The 25,360-nt window shown below is 39.0% G+C and overlaps 2 protein-coding genes across 3 annotated transcripts; both read right to left on the reverse strand.

The window, feature by feature from the left end:
* Window positions 1–245: 245 nt before the first annotated feature.
* LOC137385643 (regulatory factor X 4-like) lies at window positions 246–12,044 on the reverse strand. 2 transcript variants are annotated; one of them, XM_068072150.1, is made up of 17 exons: window positions 11,875–12,044; window positions 11,189–11,479; window positions 10,913–11,039; window positions 10,392–10,515; window positions 9,143–9,282; window positions 7,904–8,042; window positions 6,667–6,744; window positions 4,473–4,636; window positions 3,459–3,559; window positions 2,873–3,079; window positions 2,254–2,348; window positions 1,995–2,112; window positions 1,584–1,829; window positions 1,206–1,356; window positions 928–988; window positions 713–825; window positions 246–551 (listed from the first exon to the last, which is right to left on the reverse strand). In XM_068072150.1, the coding sequence occupies exons 1-17, from the start codon at window positions 11,894–11,896 to the stop codon at window positions 254–256; spliced, it is 2,475 nt and encodes an 824-aa protein (XP_067928251.1). In that variant the 5' UTR covers window positions 11,897–12,044; the 3' UTR covers window positions 246–253. The 2 variants fall into 2 exon arrangements, with proteins under 2 accessions (XP_067928251.1, XP_067928250.1); XM_068072149.1 differs by lacking the exon at window positions 11,875–12,044 and adding an exon at window positions 11,581–11,684.
* A 222-nt stretch (window positions 12,045–12,266) lies between these two features.
* Window positions 12,267–24,809, reverse strand: LOC137394632 (polyglutamylase complex subunit TTLL1-like). Its single transcript, XM_068081386.1, has 12 exons — window positions 24,661–24,809; window positions 24,323–24,388; window positions 23,462–23,709; window positions 20,555–20,630; window positions 19,815–19,949; window positions 19,519–19,627; window positions 18,962–19,105; window positions 16,744–16,784; window positions 15,066–15,111; window positions 14,481–14,590; window positions 13,231–13,284; window positions 12,267–12,624 (listed from the first exon to the last, which is right to left on the reverse strand). The coding sequence occupies exons 1-12, from the start codon at window positions 24,774–24,776 to the stop codon at window positions 12,477–12,479; spliced, it is 1,293 nt and encodes a 430-aa protein (XP_067937487.1). The 5' UTR covers window positions 24,777–24,809; the 3' UTR covers window positions 12,267–12,476.
* Window positions 24,810–25,360: the final 551 nt, after the last annotated feature.

Below are 25,360 nucleotides of genomic sequence, written 5' to 3' on the forward strand. Positions count from 1 at the left end.
TATGGTAATTGCATATATTTTGTTTGAAGTCTGCCTAATAAATCATAGTATTCTCGTTGGGGTCTTCGTAAAGACAATTAAAAATCTAACGTTTTTGCTGCTTGTCAGTTAACTGCAGCGTACAATAAATATTTACATAGAACTCAGACGTGTTATGTTGTATGTACATCGATTGCAAACTTACTCCATAATATAATAATATAAAAAGTATAAATTATTATGAGATCTGACACTGTGAGTATTTCCTAGGGTGTTATGAGAGAACATAATCGCTCGCTCGAACTTCGTACTCCCCTCCACCCCCATCCTCATGGAATCTTTTGCCAGGGAAGTTAATGGGCTCTGGTGCTGTCCTCTTTTGGCTCTTCTCACTACTGTCAAACATGTGCTGGGTGAAGGGCTCAAAACTTCTGTTCAAGGCCTCCTGCGCATCAGCAGGATCAAAAGTCACACGACTGGCCACTGGAGCTTGTCCTGGATTCACTGTTGGTGTTAAATTCATGCTGTTCACAGCATAGTATAGAATGTCTGTACTGCTCTGTTCAGTGGGTCTGTAAATAAAGTAGTATTTGGTTTTATGAGTTGGATCTGTACGCCTGTTTGCAGTGCCTGCAAATTCTACTGTAGCAAAAATTGGCTGTTGGAATTTGCTTACTCCTAGAGAATAAAATAAGACAACTTCATATTTCTGAGAGCACCCTTTGGTACTTACATGTTATAGCTTTCGGAGTCATGGTAATGAATTGTCTGAGGAGTTGTCGCATCCTGCAATCGCCATGTATGGTCTGCATTGTCTAGATCTTGCATGTAATATGAGACATTTTGCTGCAAAATTCAAAAAGCAGGAATAAAGGGAGTGAAATGGCCAACCCTGTTATTAAGATACAGAAGTAACAAAACAACCATTACTAATGTAGAATGGCATACTTGGGAGCTTGGGATAGTAATGAGAGGCAGATCAGAGGCATCCGCTGGCATGGACCTTGAGCTGAAAAAATTAGAACATATTATGAGGCAGTTTAAAGAGGTGCATGAACATTCATCCATACCTCCTGAACGCTTGCAGTAGCTCAAGTGACCAAAAGTATCAGCAGCAACTCTAGGTTTGACAAAAGTATGATTGTAGGAGTTACTTAGACAAGACCGTAGAGGGGCTAGTGCAACAGAGGCTTCTATAAGCACAAATGAATAATTAAGGCGAGTACCTGTTACTGGTGGTCACTGCGGTGACAGGTGTAGTAGAGTTGAGGGCAGTAATACAAACAGAGGAAGGTTTGCTAACTGAATCGGTGAGCTGTGAGAGAAGTTCCACATGAGATGATGTGATAAATTCATTTTGTTGATTCTGCTTAGTGACTAGAAGTAAAACATTGTATTGTTTGCAATAAGTCAGAGCGCGCGAGAAAATATATGAAGGATGTCGATAAATAATGTTATATTTTCAAAGTCATAACTTTAAATATACTGTACAATAGAGCTCATAATCCATACATTTTATATGCATATACTCCACAGATAGCTATTCACATATCCATCTAACATATGATTAGATAAATTATGCAGTGACAAAAGACAGCACTGACCTGATGTGTCATTAGACTTCTTAGAAGGAACAAAAGACTTGGTTGAAAGGTCTGCTGGGGGATATATCTTAGCATCGACCTCGGAAGACCTACTCGTAGGTAAAATTGACTCTCTGCTGATACTTGAGACCTTTGGTATGCCTTTGATGTCAGAGAGGATCTCATCAGACACTTCTGAGCAGCACATGTGCTCCAGGTGGTACAAAATATAGTCATCAAACATCAGATGTAGTAGATGGAAGGAGCCTACAATCAGATGTATATGTATGTTTAAACTATCTATACAAAGAGAAGACAACTGACAAACTCAGAAACAGTCTTTAATATCAACTCGTGATGACAATAAGTTTTATTACAATAACCATTGAGGTTTGTCAATGTATTTTGTATTTTATTGCAAAACAAACTTACCAAAGCTTGGTGCACTCTGCAGTGTCATATCTCGAATTATCTTTGTGCTAAATGCAGACCAGACTAGCAAAAAACTTTGCGACTTCTTCTTGACGCTTCCTGTTTTATTATCATTAGTCTACAATGTGAAAAGAAAATGAAAAAAAGGGACTATACAGTAAATATAAAAATTGTTAATGGAGACACTTACAATAGAATAAGAATGATCAAGATGAGGCAACTTCCTGCAAGATGATTGTTTAAATATTTGCTAGCAGACCTTGATTATGCTCTCCTCTATGATCTTGTCTAACCACTCTATAAACGCTTCGATAGAGCCCTGATCTTGTAGAAGCATTTCAAACTCATCATAAACTGCAACAGAAGATCAGCAGATACTGAGCAAATCATAGTCTACCTGGCCACATCTTCATCATGAAAGTGTAATTCCACAGTTCATGAGGCGCTATGCATCTCTTATACAATTAAGCGTGTGAGTCCAGTTTATTTTAAGCCTCCAAGACTTGGCATTGGCTGGTTAGTTTTCTTGAACGCTGTAACTTGAACGCAATAGCCGATATCAACAATAGCAACGGTAGCAACTAGTCATGTCATTTGACACCTATTTTTCTTCTGCGCGTTTTAACCATGATCAAGTTTTGTCAATTTTAATCTTGAAGCATCCTGGCAATCAGATCATTTCAAACATCAAAAATCGAAATGATAGAATAATACCGATGCTTTCTGATCTACTGAAATTTTGTGTAAGTTTACTTAGTGCAACTAGCTGTAATGGTATATCCATTAGAGGTCAAAAAATAGGTGAGCAGGAAGTGCTCGTCAACCTCGCGGTCATTACGGTGTCGCGCTAGAAGGATATTACCAGAAATGGTACTTACATTGGTTGATTTTAGTTAGCTCTAGGAGCATGTCTTTCTGACTGAGAGCCAACTGAGTCTGCTTGATGATGACACTCCTGTCGACAGCCTGCCAGTCATCTAACATCTGAGACATGATGTCAGCACTGCTGACAACACTGCGCGATGCCTGGCACAGGTGGTTGAGAGACATTTGCAGTCTTAGGATTCGAGAGAACTTCCTAGCCACTGTAACGCCAAATTAATGAATTCCCAAATTTTTGCAGGTATCGGAAGTATATTCATCGATGTTCAACGACAGGTATACTACCGATGGTCAAAAAATGGTTTTTGATATGCTTATGAGCTTTGTGAACCAGATTCTGCAAAAAACGCAGATGTAGAGAAAAATATTATAAGAGACACTTTTGTACAGTTGCAGACATATGTTTATAACCCTATAAGCATCTCTCTTACATTATGCCAGGAATAAAATTATACATTGCTGAGCAATTTATAATTTTATCCTTGAGAAAATGTATAGCATCATGTATAACACATCATATAACATAAAGTATAACATTCAGGGTATGTATAACATTGCAGGTCTATGCATGTATATACTTACTATTTAATTTCATATCTCTGAGACTCTCAGGCAGATTGCACAGTGCATCAGATATCCAACTTTCTAACTGCTTCGCAAACTTCTTGATTACCATGGTGAGGCTACAAAATACCGTTTTCATAATACATTATCTGCTAGGTGACAGACCATATTTATAGAGTTACCCTGTTGAAACCACATTATTATGGAAACTACCAAAATGATTTTGTCCATAGAGCTAACACTTTTCAACAATTAAGTTATACAATATGGAATGACGATGTCAGAGAAGGTTTTAGCTACATTGCATTGAGCCTAGAGTTATGGCTTCCGGTGGAATTGCTCCACCTTAAGCGTAGAGCTAAAACCTTGCATCAATAAAGCTGTTCAACATGTACTTCAGCCACAGAGCTACATATGATACTAATAAAGTTATGTCACCACATCTATAGAGCTTAAAGCTACCAATAGAATTATGCTCCCAAACCTAAGGCTTCTGAACCTAAAGAGAAATTTATTAATAAAACGAACCCAAAATGAACAAGTAAAAGTAGTTATAGTTTAGTGGAACTATAGACTCTGAGAGGCAACAGCTTTCTGTACTGATTGTCATGACTCTGTTATAACATGTCACGTTTTAGAGGTCTGGTTCTGCCACTAAACTAGATTGAATACAGCCTACAAATGGTGTGTAGCAATAATAGAACTCCATGCCTAATAACATGTGACGAGATATGAACCATTCATAATTTGTGAGCTAAATTAGTTACGTGAATTGAAGCACTCAGAGTCCCGCGAACCATTCTCAAGTAGCGTGTGAGCGATTTAAAATCATTTTTAAACTTGATTTTATTGTGATATTATTTTACCGTTTAAACTCGCGTGTGTATATGTTAACTAAACTGAAATTGTTAGCTAAAAGATTGACTTTCGATTCACCTTCGGTCTCGTGTTGCACTCTCTCATAACTTTCCAACAGCGCGGAATGGGTGATACTGACACGATGAAACTAACAACATAGAGAACAGTGTTTACCTTTCAGGGAGGGGCTGTAGTACATGAGGCATGAGCACATTGCAGACCGCCTTGTAAAGGATCGTATCACAGACAGCAACCATGCCAACTATCTGACTTGCACTCAATATGGCTGTCATATGTGAGGGCATTCCTTGCCAGAAATGCAAAAGAAAATTCTGTACCTATAAAATGGACATGACATCAATATAGGACTTGTTTCGCAAAAGTGACATTACTGGCTAGATCTGGTATCAACAACTACATTACTGAATTGCAGTGTCAGTATTTATTTTATAAAAATTCTTTAGATAATTTGAGACTCTCGACAGCAAAATATATAACAAAATATATAACATAATATATAATATAATTTAGATGACTGAGCCTGTGGTCAGAAGAAAATCTAGCGACGTTTTCTGGCATTGTTAGCCTCAAATCTTAACTAAATTACACAAACCTACAGATGATTTTACTGGTCGGCAATTACGACAAAACCGCAATGCTTAGTGAACTCGCAACGAGGGTATCTATATTTTTGAAGGCATTGAATGCTATCCACAACAGCTATAATATACACTTGGTCCACATAGATTTGTTTAAAACAACTCCTTAATTGTACCTTTTTATACAATGCTATGCTTTTGAACAGCTTGTATAAAAGCATTCAATAAAACGAATGCTATGTTATTAACTCTAAAACCTAATACAGTCATACTTCAACTTATGAGCTTAATGCGTTCCGAGACTCAGCTCGTATGTCAATTTACTCGCATGTTGGTGCAATTTATTTATATATAGAACAATTAAATATATATTTATTGGCTTCCAAACTCTGAAAAATGCAAATAAAACACTCAAAACAAGATATTGTAACAGAAAGAACATGTTGGTTATTGTCCTAACTTACCACTTGCTTTCAAAAAGCAACAAATAAAAATAATGCAAGGAAATGTGTTAAATTAAAATGTAAAATTAAATACATACAATAGCAGCTAACGCTAGCATTTGCCAGAGAGAGATATATAAGTTATCCTTCATTACAACAGTTGACTTTGATAAATTTGGATTTTATCAAAGTCTTAAAAGACAAATTTGGAAGCAAATCTAAAAGCAAACTTTCATTTTTAACTTGACGTAATTAAAATTTCTTAGGCGTTCATAGTTGAAGTTTCTCGCTAGTTAGCTAATTTTTCCTTTGTTTCGCTTTCACGACTAGCCGGCCGTTTTAGGATGAACCTATCTAAGGACGTTTGCCTTTGTCGCCCTTTCCACATGTTGCGATTAGGACGAACCTTTGTGTCGTCACAAAGGTTTAATGCACGACCACTAGCCAACTTGCCCGAATATTTTTATAGTTTTGATAGATAGTGCCGGCCTTTTCAAATAGCGTAGTTTCAGTTACGCTGTCACCGACCAATTGTTTATCTTTTATCCAATGCCTGAGCGGTCTCTCCATCAGCGGTGGTGAAGATCGCTGCGCCGTTTAGAAACTACGGTTAGTCCTTTTGCGAGCTAAATGACCTAAATATAATCCTTCTGTTTGATAATTGTGGATGTATTTCTGTCATATTGCTGAGCTAGCTCAATCATGCATACACATTTCGCATATTTCTCAATAATTTTCCGTTTAATATCAATTGTTATAATTTGCTTTTTTTTGCATTATTTTTCATTTTACTGGCAAACTTTCGGTCTACGCACAGTACTTTTAATTCACATAATTCTGCAGTGAAAAGCGCGCACAAAAACGCGGTACAAAAGTATAACCTGTGCAGTTGAAAAATACAGATTGATGCTGTTGTCATAAAACACCTCCGGCATACTTGGCAACTGACTCACGTGCTCGTATCTCAAACATGGCTCGTATGTTAGTGCTAAAACTTGCTTAAAAGCTGGCTCGTATCTCAAGTTTCTCGTACATTGGAACACTCGTAAGTTGAAGTATTACTGTATAGGAAAGAGTTTGTTTATCGGTCATAGCTCAACTGATCAAACAGTTACAAAATATAGGCAAGCAGCACATTTTGAAATAGATACGCTGACTCTATGTTATCGCATGGCAGCAAATCTTACCAAACCAATAAGCCTTGCCCGCTGAAGGAGGTACACGCTGTTGTAGATACTAGCCAAAAATCCCAAAATATCAAAATATTTTAAACATAAAAGCTTTACGTGTCGCTGCTTGCTGCCAAACATGCGGAAGTCTTCTTACCTCATCAAAGTTAGCTCGTATGACGGTGTCAAGTATTCTCTGGCAGTGGGTTCTGTACATCATTATGAAAGTCAGAAGCTGTTAAATAAATATGTAATATGATTTATGAGTAACAAGAGACTCTCATTTTTCTTGTTGTCTGGTCAATATGTAACAAAAAGGATTAATTCTAAGAATTATATCATAATTTGATAAACACGTCATTTTCAAAATGCATCCTTAATGCCTAATCTCCGTGACCACTGTTCCTGCAGACGACACGCTGTTAGTAATCCATTACTAGCATAGTCAAACATGCTTCGCAGTATACCCTCCAATGATTCATGCTATTCCATAATTGTTGCCTGTTTCTTGGTCTATTTGCATGATTTATTAGGGCGGTCAATTGAATGCGATTGTGTGAGATGTGTGGATCAAACAAGTTTGTATCACTTAGTGTCTCAAACAGGACCATAAAATCTTTGTTCAGGATGGTTTAAACACAGAGAGTAGCCAGAGAGTCACATTGCTGCCATGCTTAAAACATTCATATCAGAAAATTAAGGTGGAACGTGGCCAGTATAACACCTATTCTTTTTATGCCGTGAATATGATAATTGGGTGAAACATATAGCTTCACTATTAAATGTACTTTCTGAGTGCTTCTGGATTTGCTACACATAGACCTATACGCGATGGAGGCACTTGTGAGGTGTTCAAATTCAAATCAAGGGTGTACCCAAAATAATCAGGGGTCCGATCGTGTAACATTGATAATTGTAGGAGAGTTACCGTAGTTTTTGCCCTGATTTAATAGCAGGCACATTTGGTGTATGTCAAAAACGTTTTATCAGATTTGTTTGTGAGATCATTAATAGAGTAATTAATAAAGTAATCAATAGAGTAATTTTGTGTCAATCACATACTGTTACTAACAACATGTAGGGAATAACTCCACATTTCTGGATTGGCTGTAAGACTAGATCTACCAAATTCCGCAATAGATATGTTTCCGATAATAAAAGGGAACTCAAAAGTAACCCACACCTGCTTTAGGCAACAGAGACTAATTCCGAATACAACTAACTGTCAAGTAAGACAAATAGATACTCATTAGACACACAGGAGCTTTGAATCGAGAGTTCATGAACAAAGTAGAGACTGGTAAAATACTGATATCTAAACTAAGCTTCTAGTCACTCTCCCAACCAATGACAAGTTGTCTCTAAAAATTTACTCTAGGTAGGCTACAACTCACCTTCTCTGCCTCGATGTCTTTTGGTAGCTTCAACTCCTCTATGTCTGGAAACTCTGGCAGAAGAGTTCCTATTTTGCTCCGGGGTGAATACGCCTGAACAGGCATTTGTTTAGGCGCCTCTTTCTTCGCTGTCGTAGAGCTAAGATTCATAAGAAAGGATTACAATATTTGTTGACAAGTTTACAGAGAACTGCCACACTAAAACACTTCAAAATTGTAACTCTTTAAAATGTGCTTCGAGAGACAATATTATATCCTTACTTGAAATGCTGACTTATTATATCCTTACTTGAAAGGTAGACAAATGCCTTGTGCTGAACTAAAATTTGCAGGAGAAATAAACTAGTAGATGAATGCCTTAAACTGGCACTAGATCTCTCCTTAGTATGGGTATTTGTGAGTAGTATTGCAGGTGCTAGGGTTGTGAGTAGTATTGCAGGTGCTAGGGTTGTGAGTAGTATTGCAGGTGCTAGGGTTGTGAGTAGTATTGCAGGTGCTAGAGTTGTGAGTAGTATGGCAGGTGCTAGAGTTGTGAGTATTGCAGCAGGTGCCAGGGTTGTGAGTAGTACAGTAAGTGCAAGGGTTGAGAGTCGTACAGTAGGTGCAAGGGTTGTGAGTAGTCCAGCAGAGGCTAGGGTTAAGAGTAGTACATCAGGCGTAAGAGTTGTGAGTAGTACAGCAGATACTAGGGTTGTGAGTATAGTACAGCAGGTGTAAGGATTAGGAGTAATGCAGCAGTTGGTAGGATTGCAAGCAATGCAATCTTTGGCAAGGATTCTGCACATTGCAGAAAGGAGACAATCCTTGAGACGAGAACCACGAGCAGTGTTGCATTTTTCAAGGTTGCATTCTTTCGGTTAAAGAGCAAAACAAATCTTTGTCGTTGTTTAAAACAATAACTGTCATTGCCCAACATCAGTCAGGAAACAATTAAGTTACCAGAGTTTTGCAAAGAGCGCGTTGACACACTTGTTCATCACTAACTTTCCCGCAAGCAGATCTCTCATAAGCGGTTCTCTTGCAAGCGGCTCCGTGCCTCTGACAGTAAGACCCTAGCAAAGCTAGTACCATGTAGATGGGAGCGGTAATGTACGCTCTGACTCTACCACGGTCTGGTGACTCACGATTACCAGCTGGAGGAACACATGAAGAAAGGCTCTCTCCGCCTCCATTCACCACAATGCAGATCATTCCATAAATTACGACACAAGCCTAGATGAGTAATGGAGAATAGTCTACCTTTGCAGACCAGCTTTGGAGTAGACGTAGTCATAGTATGGCGACTGTTCCTTTACACCGATTCCATAATAGTGGTACTTGGATTGACCTCTAGTACCGAGTCGTCTCGTCGTTATCTGTGGAAACTGTTGCCTAATTATCTGTAAAACAGCAAATTTTAAATGTTCACGAGCGGATGATGACATCTTTGAAAACCCCAGGAAAGCTCTGGCACAGTTTTATTTTAGTATTATCAACCAAATAGCAATTTTGCTACAACCCTAATTCAGACTAGTTACAGTATTAATGTGGTGCTCTGACAGAATCATTACATCTCTACAACATGTCTAACACAGTGTTACTAGTGTGTTGCTGCACTTCTTCTATAGCAACAGTACATATCCACTACAACTCTAACACACCCTTGTTACAGCATATTACAATGGAACAATGCTAATAGTTAAAATCACGACACTACTATGCCAAAGTTGTCCCGTCAACTAGTATTATCTGAAGTCCCAGCGTAGCTTCAGCACACCATACTAAAAATTTACTAAAAATGAAGCCCCGTGCTAACTCAAATCTATCAAGCAAGACAACAGTTCCCAGGCTACAGCTCAGTCAAAAATAGTTGCCTAAGAGCACCATCTAGCCACGCACCTCTGAAGACCATGTTTATCACACCAGAACTATGTTCAAAACTATACTGATATTCAAGTCTTCTCTCTCTAGCAAATTCAACTAGTAACTAAAATGTAGCCATTGCGACCATAGTGAGTTACTATCACGATTATAACCAATAAACTGAGTAGCGAGTACAAATGGGAGCAACAATGAGCATGAGTAAAGAAGGTTCCCCACAGCCACCTGTACTTCCAAGTAACGCGCTCTGGTATTCCAGTCGTGTAAGAATAAATTCTACTGGAAGTGTTTAGTATTCAGTGCATTAACAATTCAGAATATCAATAGGTGTCAGAGTAATGAAATATTCAAGGATCAGTTCTAAGCAGGGACCTAGGGCTACGTGCGAACAATCTTTACTATATCTCATTTTCAGGGTTGACACCGAGCTGCCATCAGAGAATGGACAACACATAACCATAGGTTGAGTAGCTGACTAGTGGCTAATGAACTATGATACTGCTGATCAGCTATTACTTCTGAATGGATGAAGTGTATAGAGAGTGAAAGCACGGGTAAGTGCTTCCACTTACTCGTGCTTGCATGTGTATAAAATAGTCCTGATAGATGGACCTACATAAACACACACCTTTCCAAAGCTGGCAGCATTCACAGGATTTAGTTCACGATTTTCGCAGAACTCTATGTAGTGTTGATAGAGTGTGCTCCGAGGGATACAGACTCCTTCAGCTACCTCGTAATTGTCATTTAACCTGAGATCAGCAGCAAAAACTAATAATGATCTACTGTTGGCTAGAATTAATTAAATGGTGTAACAAATTCTAACAGGAGTGGTAATGTTGATAACTTTTTTATAACCATGCGAGCTGACATTTCCTCATGATATCATGAGTTATCTATTTCCCTCTGTCGTCTCATCTGTCCGCACAACTAACATGTTCAAATATACTCACAAAAAACACTGCCAACATAGTTTTCATTGAATTCCAAAATTATGAATACCCTTGGCACCTTAGTTCTCGAGAAGATAATATCTAGAAAGTGGCTCCTCAGCATCCGTTAAATAGAGTTTAGTAAAAGATTGATAAAAGTTGTAACAAGCTTAAGTTTGAGCAGCCAAAAAAATACTTGGCCTGGTCAGTCACCTACCATTTGAGTGTCATCGGAGTCGAGTGTGTTTTAGAACCAGATAGAGAGTCATTAGGATCCAAAGAACTAGGACTACCCACCGGGGCCGGTGAGCATTGCTTGCCATGATGAACTGCATCAGTGTTGCCTGCAATGTCGAAGAGAAGACTCGATAGTGAAGAGTGGAAGCGGACAGACTGATGGCTGCAAGCGAGTCTTCACATAGCGGAAGCTCTTTATCACACAACTGTACATTCCTGGCTAAGATCGGCTGTAATCAACAAATTGTACATTTACCTGAGGATGTGTCCTGTGCCCCGAGTTGTTGGGCTTGCTGAGAGCTTACCATAGCCTGCCCTTGCTGGGAAGGCATCGAGGATTGATGCTCACTAATATGCTGATGTTCTGCGCTGTGTGGAGGTGCATGGATAGTGCTGTCCATATCATAGTACATTTGCGGCAGTGGCTGATGACCCATCGCGTACATCCCATGAGATTGTGTCATTGCGCCATTCGGGTCTATTCCGGCCATGTGAGACGGCATCCAGCCGGTAGACATCTGGTGAGGATGCCCATACGTCTGCTGACCTACAAGATCACGAAACTGGTATCGAACCTTCCATCAAGACCAACCTAGCTAGCGACTAATGTTTAAAGATTATGTTGTGTATGTAAAGGTGTATACATACCTCTCATGATCATCCTGGTAGATAACATTCATGCGAATCATATAAAACCTAAAGTTCTCTTTCTTGACAGTCAGTATTGGCAGTGCTCATATTTCCTTCTGATATGTCCAAATGGTGCAGACCATTAACGACTACACATGTTATAGAAGCTCTCAATATTTACATTAGTAATCAATGAGTTACCATGGAATTCCTCGTTCTTATGGTAACCGAGAGCACAACCATCTGTTACTCGCCAAAACTATGAGACAGAAGTGAGCTGTCAAGCCATGCCGGTGAATTCACTAAACTTACCTAACCCCGGGTCCATAGCCATTGCTCGTGAGTGATATGGGTGCTGTCAGGAAAATGATAGCTCAGGCATCAAAGATGGAGGTGGTGAGTTGGCAGAAAAGAGGTGAAAGATAAAAGGTTTAGAAACGATGGCGCAGAGCTTGGCCTGAGAACAGCCTGTGGCGAGGGAATAATGGGTTAACAGTTATATTCGGTTATGCATGACGGAGTTAGGATGATTAATAGCGCGCAGTAGAAGAGCATGAACACTTGACGAATAATGGTGCGTGGAAACACTGGCGCAGAAGCTCTATGGTAAATCTATAGAAGCCAGCCATTGTTGTTGCTTATGCTTTATCGAGCTGATAAAATCGCATGGAATTAATGCTTCAACAAAAGATGATAGAAGGCGCAATGATCTCTATTCACTAATTATATGAACAAGTCACAAACCTATCCAAACAATCATAAGAATTTTGAGTCTTTCAATAACAGATGCCAAAAAAGCAAAAATTGTTTAAAATAAAAATTCAGCATATACATGTATATGTAAAAACTACAAAAAACTCTCATAGATGGACGGATTGCACAAATGCCTGAACATAGTAAAAAGGTGAGAAAGGTCATTTCCAGGTTGCTTTAGCCTGAGAACTTCTAACGTCTCCTCGGGCACCTCTCACAAGCACAGGAAATGGAACATTGGCACTTGGCTTTACGCCTCTGGATGAATCCAAGGCAAGCATATCTGACTTATCCAATTCCTCGTCATACCTACATCCAAGTACAGTGTTGGCACAGAAGTGCAAAGAAATGGATAAAAGTGTAATGACACCCCAGATCTATCATTGAGGTTTACTGAAAACCTGTGCAGTATTTCTACAACAGGAACTGTTTTTTGCATGTTATACCACATACAGAAATATATCTAAGACAGTCCTGGTGCTAATGACAAGGAGCATATCCTGCGGGCTCATTCAGCTCACAAAGCATGAGAAACAAAAAGGGGTGTTGAGCAACTGATAGAGCAACTATTTCACCATAACTTCAACAAGCTACTAAGTGGTGATTGGAGGTATTAAATCTGGCAACTCAACCTCATACATAGCACGTTGACTACGTGGTAAGCTTTCAGGTTCAACAAGGTCACATAACAATAAATTTACACTATAGATCCAAGTAATAACACATTTTTAAAATCATTCTTGTTAGCAATGATGTCCTAATAAAGATTTGATTAAGAAGGAAAAACCCACACATTCTAATTGTGTCGAGTCTCATTGCATGACGTCACACAAGTCGTTTCCATGGCAGCAGTACCTAAGCCTTCTGGCATGTCAGACTATACAAACTATACAATAGGCTTATAGCGGTACTTACAAGACATCAAATTGACCGAGGTTTTCTTTGTCGGGAATTTTACCAGATCTCACACTAAAATAAAGAATAAAAATGCAATGGCTATTCTACAACTTTAAAAACGTTCAGTCTATTCAAGTTGCTGTATAAATAAAAGTGGAATTGACTGGATAATGACTTAAACGCAACTTGCAGCGTCTTGTTTGCATGAGAGACCTATTAAGGTGTGCATATATATATACGCTCTCTCTGTTCTTAAGAGGTCTGTCAAGGTGCACATTTACTCTCTCTGGCCATAAGGGCCGGCTAAGGTGAACATCTACTCTCTCTAGTCATAAGAGGCCTGTAAAGGCGTGCATTTACTTTCTTTAGTCAAAAAAGGCTTGTAAAGGAGTACATATACTCTCTCTGGCCATAAAAGGCATGTAAATGAGTAGATATTCTGTCTCTGGTCATAAGAGGCCTGTTAAGGTGAACATATACTCTCTCTGGCCATAAAAGGCATGTAAATGAGTACATATACTCTCTCTGGCCATAAGAGGCCTGTTAAGGTGAACACATACTGTCTGGCCATAAGAGGCCTGTTAAGGTGAACATATACTCTGTCTGGCCATAAGAGGCCTGTTAAGGTGAACATATACTCTACCTGTTAAGTACAAACATGACCGCATTGAGAAAGGCCAGAATATAAACAGCCTGAAATGTCTTTTAAAATATTTGCACTGTTAGGCTCCCGGTTTTCGCTGACTGGAATAGCCAAAAAAACTAAAAACAATAAAGCGGAACCTACAAACAACTGATCCTAATCAAAACTATTTATGTACACTCATAGTTTATATTCTATTTTACAAGTCATCAAAGGGAGGGTAAAACACTCGCGCGTGACAGACTGCACACGGAATATCGATATTTATACTCGTTGGTGTCATGTAGGTGTCAGTCACTGATAAAAACACAGCCAAGTGAGTCACTGCCTGTTTGTGGTTGCCAAGGAAATCCTGGGCAGACACAAGCGAGTGAGAGGCAGTAGAAAATACTTGCTATATTTATTGCATTACGGAGTAGTGATGCAGGCAGCTAATATGTAATTCATCTATAATATGTAACTCTAATTTAGAAATTAACGGAGAGATCTGGACTGAATCCTTATAGCTAACAACAAGACTCTAGTTAAAAGCTTTTAATTCTGCAGACGTATAATATTCAAATGGCAATTTAACTCAATTCAAAATATTTATTGAAATGTGAAAACGTGGTTGAAAACAACTTACTCAGGAAGTTTTCCAGGAGGGATAACAATGTTGATAGCATCAGATATCAGATTGTATTTCATGATGCGGTCGCTGGAGGTAGTAGAAGACAGAGATGGAGAGGCATTCACCTAAACATAACATATATCCTTATCCAGGGCTACGATCAACTCTTCAAACACAAGATGTGAGGTGACAATGCTGTGCTATTATGCATGCATTCCAGAGTCAAACCACACATCACCATGGTAACCGTGACAATCGGCTTTATGATAAAGGGTGGTCTCTCTTATTAATAAGACTAGAAACAAGCTCAATCGCCTTGATGTCCTCCAACGTAACCGGAACCAAAACATCCTGCAGCACAGACAATGGCAGCCACACATCTGTGAAGTGTACTGCGTTATAAAATATCATAAGGAAACTAAAATTGTGAGATCGAAAGTTATTTTTTTAGAAAGCTACAGGTATATGAAACGTGCAGCCCTGGAACCGAGGTATGGTTGTTGAGTTGTGATTACTGTGATTTTTGAGTTGTGAACATGATATTTGACATAAATGCTTGGAACAAATTACACATGTCCACGTCTTAAGTAACACACTCACCTCTACTAACCACGGCTTCAGGTTGTCATCGATGATGATGTCAAAACTAAAAAATAAACAGAATCGAACATAGAAGAAATGTCAGTGTTGAAACTGACAACATAAATATGCCTCCTAAAATACATGCCTCCTAAAATCAATCATTTACACACCTTCGTGCCACTCAGCCATCGCTCACATCTCAAGCAGTTACTAAACATTTATTAAACCTCTTTATTACTATTATAAATAAAACTATATTTTACACCATCCGTGGCACTAGTGACACTATGCCTTGAGACTAGTGACACTATGCCTTGAGACTAGTGACACTATGCCTTGAGACTAGTGACACTATGCCTTGAGACTAGTGACACAATGCCTTGAGACTAGTAACACTATGCCTTGAGACTAGTGACACTATGCCTTGAGACTAGTGACACAATGCCTTAGGACTAGTGACACTATGCCTTGAGACTAGTGACACAATGCCTTAGGACTAGTGACACTATGCCTCAAGACCAATACTGCATACCTCAGTACAAGTAACATATATCTCAGTACTAGTGACACATTCCTCAGTGCTACTGACACATACCTCAGTACTAGTGCCACATACCTCAGTACAAGAGCCACGAGCTCCAGTATTGTAACAGAGCTCCTTAATAAATGCTATCAGTTTTATAAGAAAAGCCTCCAAGACAATTTTGCCTGAACCAAAATTTATGAATATTTTAAGCAACAGCAATGACTATGAAAACACCACCAACAGCTGGCTGCGCTTAAATTTGTTGAAAGTCTATGTAGCAGTCATGAAATGCTTTATGTAAACTGCTGGAAATAAAAAATTTATTCAACAGCATACCCAAACGACGTGTCCCAAATTCAGCGTTATTCCTTATGCAAGGTGTAGAAGTCAGCACTATTCCTTATACAAGGTGTAGAAGTCAGCACTACTCCTTATACAAGGTTTAGAAGTCAACACTATTCCTTATACAAAGTGTAGAAGTCAGCACTATTCCTTATACAATGCGTAGAAGTCAGCACTACTCCTTATACAGGGTGTAGAAGTCAGCACTATTCCTTATACAGGGTGTAGAAGTCAGCACTATTCCTTATACAAGGTGTAGAAGTCAGCACTACTCCTTATAAAAGGTGTAGAATTCAGCACTAGTCCTTATACAAGATGTAGAAGTCAACACTATTCCTTACACAAGGTGTAGAAGTCAGCACTATTCCTTATACAAGGTGTAGAAGTCAGCACTACTCCTTATACAAGGTGTAAAAGTCAGCACTATTCCTTATACAAGGTGTAGAAGTCAGCACTATTCCTTATACAGGGTGTAGAATTCAGCACTAGTTCTTATACAAGGTGTAGAAGTCAGCACTATTCCTTATACAAGGTGTAAAAGTCAGCACTATTCCCTATACAAGGTGTAGAAGTCAGCACTACTGTTTATACAGGGTGTAGAAATCAGCACTACTCCTTATACAAGGTGTAGAAGTCAACACTATTCCTTATACAAGGTTTAGAAGTCAATACTATTCCTTATACAGACTTGTACTGTTGATGAATGCAAAAACATAATCTATAAATCATCTGAAAAGTAAATGCGGCATAATCCAAGCAAGATAACCATCTAGCATTTAGTTTGGCCCCAAGTATAATTGGTCTTACATATATCTTACTATTACTCACCCATAGATTTCAAAACAGTGTCTGTCATTTGCTATGACCGGCTACAAATATAAAATACATCTATGTAATAAAGGGGTCATCGTCTGGCGAGCATCTGAGCAAAGTATTCAGTTTGAAGAACCGCAAGGCTAATGCTATGAAAGAATCCATCTTCTTTCTATATATAGATATAAATCTCAGAGTTTGTGTGTGATTCTGTGTGTCTAACTATAACTATTAAAACCATGGAATGAAGAATTTGTATTACATAAGATTTGATCTCGGAACCTCCAGTTCCCCAAACAATACACTAAACCATTGAGCTACGCGAGATTGATGGATTCATTGGGCAATACGAGTCGATATCTGGGTTAAAATACACATAGCGCTAAGCGTTGCGCAATGTGATTACTGTAAGTCCTCATGCTCAAGCCGCACGGCTTGTGCTCAAAACCAGATGACTCACGAAAGAAAAAATAATCCTCCAACAAGCCGCGTATGCACACAGACCGCGGCTAATGACCGAGGTTTTGTCGACCTTGACTCCTTCAGGAGCAAGAGTGTTGAGAAGGGGTTCGTTAAACCCCCGTACTCTTGAATAAGAAAACAGGCTACAGCAGTACATGTGAAAAGAATTTTCTTTTACTTCCAAGTTCGAATTAAAATTCCTAAATCCTTGCATCAACAACTTCTTGCCATGTCTCAGCTTAATTTTTATTGCGCTGTTAGAGGGCTTCACGTTTATGGAAAGATGCCGGTCAGGAATGAAACGGTTTTAATGACCTACGACTGTGGTGAGTTAAACATTAGCAATAAATTCTTCGTTAGTCTAAAGTATTCCATAAACATGACCCTGAAAATAAACGAGTAGGTTACCAAAATCCCATACATAAAAGTGTATCATGACTGCGGTTCTATGGTTATAGCGCGGAACTGAGCAGAGACCGCATTTATCGAGAAGCCGCCCTAAGCCTCACGTAAGTTTTAAAAACTTGGCTTTAGCCGCGGCTTATTACCTTGAACCAGAAGCCGCGCTCAACGACAAGCCGCGCAGCTTGAGTATAAGGACTTACGGTAAAGCTTGCACTCACTGCTCTTACTATTAAGTTTAGCAATAGGAATACTAGCTTACTCAAATTAGCCATTGGCAATGTGCCAGGCTAATGGCAAGCTGCAGGCAACTATATGAGCTGACTTTTAATACTCATGCAACGCAGGGTATTCTGCTAGTTGTATATATAAAAGAGTTGGCTCATCTTAGTGAACTAGAAAAGGAATGATGGCTAACAGGAAAGATAACTCATCTGGTAACATGTGATGCTATAAAACCAGTCAATCAGCCAGCCAACCAAGTACAGCCAAACTTCGACATAAGATGCAAATCCATTGTGACAGTGCGAGCTCAATCCTAGTAAGTACTGAATGGGTGATAGGGGTGTTCCTAGTGAGTACTGAATAGGTGATAGAGGTGTTCCTATTGAGTACTGAATGGGTGATAGAGGTGTTTCTATTGAGTACTGAATAGGTGATAGAGGTGTTCTTAGTGAGTACTGAATGGGTGATAGAGGTGTTCTTAGTGAGTACTGAATGGGTGTTACAGGTGTTTCCAGTCAGTACTGAATGGGTGATAGAGGTGTTCCTAGTGAGTACTGAATGGGCGATAGAGGTGTTCTTAGTGAGTACTGAATGGGTGATAGAAGTGTTCTTAGTGAGTACTGAATGGGTGATAGAAGTGTTCTTAGTAAGTACTGAATAGGTGATAGAGGTGTTTCTAGTCAGTAATGAATAGGTGATAGAGGTGTTCTTAGTGAGTACTGAATGGGTGATAGAGGTGTTCTTAGTGAGTACTGAATAGGTGATAGAGGTGTTTCTAGTCAGTACTGAATAGGTGATAGAAGTGTTTCTAGTCAGTACTGAATAGGTGATAGAGGTGTTCTTACTGAGTACTGAATGGGTGATAGAGGTGTTCTTAGTGAGTACTGAATGGGTGATAGAGGCGTTTCTATTGAGTACTAAATGGGTGATAGAGGTGTTCTTAGTGAGTACTTAATGGGTGATAGAGGTGTTCCTATTGAGTACTGAATGGGTGATAGAGGCGTTTCTATTGAGTACTAAATGGGTGATAGAGGTGTTCCCAGAGAATACTGAATGTACTATAGAACTTATTGACCATTACTGACTCGTCAACTATCCAACACAACAGCCGAGGATGGCTTTGAGAAACGTTATAAAGCTTTACCGCGACAGCTCTGAGTGAGTGTACAGTAATCCAGTTGATTCCATTAAAAAGTTCGTCAGTGGTCTCTTTTCCACGGGTTCCCTCAAGGAACAGACGCAAGTTGTGTATAGTCCACTTGCCTCCATGCACAGAGTTATAGTCTTCCTGCAAGCATATGAATTGTAACTAACAGCATTCCTCATATTTATCTTACGCTGGATAGAAATGCGGTGCGGGGTGTAATTTATTAGTGTTAACTAAAGAAGCAGGTTTGCACTTAGTACAAACTCTATCCATAACCAGACCACAAAGTCATCACATTCGACCTAAGGAAAATTAATAACGAATGCAGTTTCCATGAAAATCAAAAAACTTAATAGTGCACTTTGTCAGTATCAGTGAGACTATTCTTTGTCAGTATCAGTGAGACTATTCTTTGTCAGTATCAGTGAGACTATTCTTGAAGAAGCAGAAATGATCTTATGGAAGAGAGGTGAGTGTAATGACACTTACTCATGTAGCTACAGCCTTGCGAGAAGTAAACGTGAATAACTGTTGAATAACGGTAAACAGCTTACCCCTTGCTTCTGAATGGACACATTCGTCAAGTGGACAAACAAGTTGTCAAGTTCATTAACATTTGCATTGTACTTGACTGTACAGAACCTGCAGAAGCCAAGGCGGTACCTGGAAGAAAGATAGAGAATCTGGAATACCGCACGCATATTCTAGAAACATAGCTTTTGAAACTAAAGTTGACAGCAACTACGATCACTTTCCAACAGATGTTAATGCATTCAAATTACACTGCAGGAGATATAATCACAGATATAGTAGTTCTAAAGTGATCTAGCCAGAAATAAGATGAACTCACATGTAACACTTGAGGGGACGGAAGGATGTGACGAGAACGTACATCCTGAGATCAAACTTTTTTCCTCCTATCAGTAGGGGATTATCGATGTAACGAGAGATGACATATGTGTCCTTCGTGGTCACCGTAGAAAACCTGTAAAATATGTTAACTCCAAAATTTCTAAATCACGGGTTTGTAAATAAAGTAGACAACTCTTAAAACAGAAGGGGTAAAAAACACAACTCAAAAGAACTGAAGCCAGCAACTTTGTATCCCTGAAACAGTACTTGATTTGCACAGATGCCATATGGGAAGCAGATAAAAGCTTTGAGTTGCATATAATCTAAGCTAATTCACAGTTCCATCGATAAAATGTGCTGGAAGACAACTGCCTGTTTTCTCCTACTTGAGTAATTATCTCGCAGACTTTGTTTACAGGATGTTGCAGGGCTCACCCTACAGCTGGTTGTTAGAGAGAAGTAAAGAAATACTTTTGGTTGACCTGCGAGTGCATACGACAACATTCTCTGTGGTCCCTGGAACCCTGTGTTGGGTAAAGCTGTATTATTTCCATCTAGCGAATTGTACAAGCAGGAGCAGGCAACTCCCTCTACCCACATAACTTCATACGCTAATGGAACATTAAATGAAAAAGGAAACAACCACATGGAATGTGCATGTCCGCAGAATGAGAACACAGAACATGTGCATATTCTAAGTAGAGTGGTGGAAAGCGTAAGAGCACGATTTGAACTCACGTGCTAGTTTTGCTGTCCCTTGACCACTTCTTCAACTGTGATAACTTATTGATGAGGAATATTCCTATACCCCGCGCTGAAATCAGAGTAGAATGTCAAAGTAGTCTATAAATATTAAGTTTGTCTCTCGAGGTAATGAGCATAATTGCATCAGCTGAGCACCCTGTCTGAACCACACGGTTACTAGCGTTACTTGCTAAAACAAGAAGCATAGCGCATTAGGTTTTTCAGACAAACAGTGGAAAGCCATAATGGAAAACAACTAGGAAACTGTTTTAGTAATAATACAGTATAACATGGAGCGCATAATTTTCTATTCATGCTGTAGTCAGCCTGGACTTTAAATTAACCTCCAGCGTTGTAGGCAGGTCCTTATAGAAAGGTTTACAAAATGTTAGGTGACCTGACATCCAGACAATGCTATATCAATGATAGCCTCACAGACATAGATATGCTTGCAACTAATAAGTTTATTAAATCTCAATAACAGATTCGGGTGAAATGTAAGTGAAACGTGAGTAGTGCAGTTGTACAATGTTTAGCAACAAGAACCTACTAGGTGACAGCTCCTACAGCATTTGCTCTTGCACACAAATATTCAAACTTGGCTTAAGCATCTCACTCGCTAAGAACTTTGAAGGTGTCGGTGAGTGAGCTATGAAGGAGTCGGCGAGTAAGCTATGAGGGAGTCCACGAGTGAGCTATGAGGGAGTCGGCGAGTGAGCTATGAGAGAGTCGGCGAGTGAGCTATGAGAGAATCAGTGAAGGAGCTATGAGAGAGTCGGCAAGTGAGCTATGAGAGAGTTGGCGAGTGAGCTATGAGGGAGTCGGCGAGTGAGCTATGAGAGAATCGGTGAGTGAGCTATGAGGGAGTCGGCGAGTGAGCTATGAGAGAGTCGGCAAGTGAGCTATGAGAGAGTCGGCGAGTGAGGTAGGAGGGTGTCGGCGAGTGAGCTATGAGAGAGTCGGCGAGTGAGCTATAAGAGAGACGGCGAGTGAGCTATGAGAGAGTCAGTGAGTGAGCTATGAGAAAGTTGGGGAGTGAGCAATGAGGGAGTCAACGAGTGAGCTATGAGGGAGTCGGCGAGTGAGCTATGAGAGAGTCGGCGAGTGAATTAGGAGGGTGTCAGCAAGTATATCTATATATATTTCTCAAAGTTTGTGTGTATGTGTATATGCGTGTCCAGCTATAGCTATTAAAATCTTGGAATAAAGAATTTGTAATGCAGAAGAATTGATCGCGGTACCTCCCATTCACCAGTCGACTGCCTTACTAACTGAGCCACAGAGCTTGATCAATTCGCAAGACAATATATGTCCCTATATGGAAGCAAATAGGCTAGCGCTTTCGGTCATGACGTAAAGTCATAGCGTAGCTCCGTAGAAGCCGTAGCTCTGATTTGTAAGCTTACTTAAATTTTCCATTGGCAATGTGCCAGGCTAATAGCAAGTGGCAGGCCACTCTTAATACCTCTCAATGTTTACAAGCTGATTTTTAATACCCAGGCAACACCGGGTAGCACAGCTAGTGCATATATACATGTATATATATCTAATATCTATATATTTTATATATATATTTTTTTTAAAGTTTGTCATCTGTCCTTCGGTATGTCCAGCTATAGCTATTCAAATCTTGCAAATTTTACGTTCTGATGGATTTGAACTCATTACGAATGATTCTGCAAGTTTTTTTATCCTAGCGCTCCACCACTAAACTAGATAAAACATCTTGATTAATGATGTTACCGTATTCCATGTAACGTATACACATGCTAATTATTTTAGCATTGCGCCCACACGTTACGATGCTCCTGTTAAGGAATACTTTTGGTAAGGTTCAATTACAATATCTGGGATCAAGGCTAATTCTTGTTACGCGGACAATTGTATTATCTCGAGTAGGAATGGCGTCGACATTCTCTCTCCGTTCAGTCAGACAAAGACAGTGCAATATCTCATTTTACATTTGTGCCGGTATTGATAGGTACCAGTATCGTCGTATTCAAAATTTAGATGGATAGCTTCTGGTGGAACAGTAACTTTTTTTACACACACACACACGCTTCACTTCAATGCACAAATTGTTATTATTAATTCAACATATTCAGAAGTTTTATTTCGTTTTCTCAGTTCGTATTAATTGTATGATTACCGAATCATTTTTTATTGTAATCATAGCAAAACAAACTTAATTTAGCTATTACTCGCTAATTATTTCACATTTACATTTAAACCTTTTTATAATTGTTTCATGTTTTTTAAATTATTTGACCTGCACAAAACATTTTCCTCCTTACCTGAAGTTTGAAAGCTACAGCTGTTTATTAAAGTTTGAAAACCTTTACAGTTGTTTTATTTTCTCTCTCAATTTATTTCAACTACACAAAACACTTTTCTCATGATGAGAAGTTTGAAAGTTAGAATGGCAAATGTTGTTATATGTTAAATACAAATAACTTTTTTTCCAAAGACTTTTTTATTACCCAGGCAACGCCGGGCATTCAACTAGTATATACATATATATTATAAATGCCAGTCTACAGAATTGGAGGTTACGAGCTCAAATCCAGTGCAACGCAAATTTTTAACTCCTAAAACTTCATCGCTATAACTGGACACTCGGACAGACAGAATACAGACAAACACTGAGATTAATATTTATAGATTGTTAAACTTTGGATAACATTTAATAATAAGAATTATATATTTTTTATTTCGATAATCTCAAGTTATTTGAAGTTAGGAAGCTTTCATCTTGAAAAATAGAAGCAAATTTTTGTCCTCAGCGCAGAGTTTCCCAACTTGTAAAATTTGAAACAATTTGACTTTTCAGTAACTATTAAACTGCTGGCCTCTGACATGCATACGACGAGCTATCTTGAGAATCATGAGCATTTCCCTGACCTTTTCCACATGGCTTCATGATCCATGTGCTGTTTGGGCTCTTTCGAAACTCCTCAACAAAAAGATTATAGTCGGCTGGCAGCATGAAGGTGACAGGAAACATGTCAAGATGTCTATAAATTCCACTCTCATCCTTCTCCGCAACTGGGTTTCCTTCCTTCTCAAGGTCTCGTCGATATCGCTTTATGTTTTTCACCATAAGGTCTTTACGTGTGAGCTCATAGTGATTAGGGAAGTGGTTGATGACCCTGAGGAGAGAGATCAATAGAATGAACATAATGCGGTGAAACTAAAGCCAAGTCATAGCTAGACTCTTACACTGCTAGTGATGTAGTGTTATCATTTATTAGATCAAAATGTATCTACAATAAATACGAAATACGACAATGCCACACAGTCATATCTTATTGCTTAATTAAAACACAGTTTAAAAAGCTTGGTAAAGCTGTGAACCGTGCCTTAACAACCCACAAATGGCATTCACTAAACTTAAGCACTGGTTAGAAGCTCAAAAAATGTACATGTGCATTATTTTTAGGACAAACTGAGGAAACAAGGGTTTAAAAATTTAGTAAATCTCTGAGCCCTAACTACCCCATATGGTATCCGCTGAAGTTGAGCAATGGTAGCAACTTCAATACTGTGCTGTGAATTATTTTTAAATTTAGCTGAAAAACACCATAAGAACAGAAGTTCATGAATAGGGTTGTAAAGTTCAAGGACAAACATAGGATGCACTTACTAGCTCTGATATAGTTTGTAGTATGGCATTTTTACTCAATTTGTCTCTGAATTTAGAGCTGGTCTTGTCAGACTTTTGCTACAAACTATTGGCTAACAACGAATTATAGTGATACTTACTGTTCATCTCCCAGTCTGTATCCATTATCAACACTAAACACTGTCCGGACTGTCTGCACAGATGCCCTGCATAGAATTATCATAAGTTTAGACTAACACAGTAGGAATGTGCTATATCTGACAACATTGTCTCTAATATGAACCATAACATGATATCGCTATAAACAATAAATTTGTCAAGTCTGTAAACTTGAGTTAACAGTGTATCTGCAGCAATGCAAGCTGTAGAACACTTTAGGCAACCAGATGGTTGACATCCTTCATCAGTCGGTGTATAAATAGCAAACACTTCCATAACCCTCCAACACATTCCCAGGGTGCAACACCTCAAAACCCACCAATAGAAGTTCCAGTCCTCATCGGGGGCGACTGCTTGCCAGCCTCTTCTATCAAAGTTGTTAAGCAGAACAGATTTGTCCTGGTCACAGGCGTACTTCAACTTGACTCCACTCATGTCATCATATAGACTATACCAATCTGCGGCGCTCTCACTGTTCACAAAGAGCTATATGTGTGTATCGGTACATGGGCAATATCTAAGAGAAGAGTAATTATAAAATATCTAAAGTTACGGGTTAAACAGAAGCGATAAGTTATAAACAATACAAATGCTGTAATTAATTAGATTGCGAGTGTTAACAACATTTACATTTGAAATGAAAATACAAGATCGGTAATATGTATCTAGGAAATGGTCACAACCATCTAGCAGGCGATGATGCTTGTAGAGGATAATAATTTATTACAAATGAAAATATGTATGAGTTAGAAGCACGCTAGAGACAATCTACAGCGAGATTCTGTGTAAGAGAGCAGGAAACGATAGAGCGCTTCATCATGGCTTGCGGCATTGGATTACAGCTAGTTATCTGCACGCCACTTCATACTCAGTTTTAATCACACAAATAACTGAAGCTGTCTGATTATTTGCATAATTCTTACCCGCCTCTTAAGGCTTACCTTCGCCTAGCTGAACTGGCCATAGTCTAAATGAGGTAATAGCAAATGTCAAACATTTCAAAACAATTTTTTAAAAAG

Source organism: Watersipora subatra, chromosome 1 (genome assembly GCF_963576615.1).
Source record: "Watersipora subatra chromosome 1, tzWatSuba1.1, whole genome shotgun sequence".
Taxonomy (NCBI): domain Eukaryota; kingdom Metazoa; phylum Bryozoa; class Gymnolaemata; order Cheilostomatida; family Watersiporidae; genus Watersipora; species Watersipora subatra.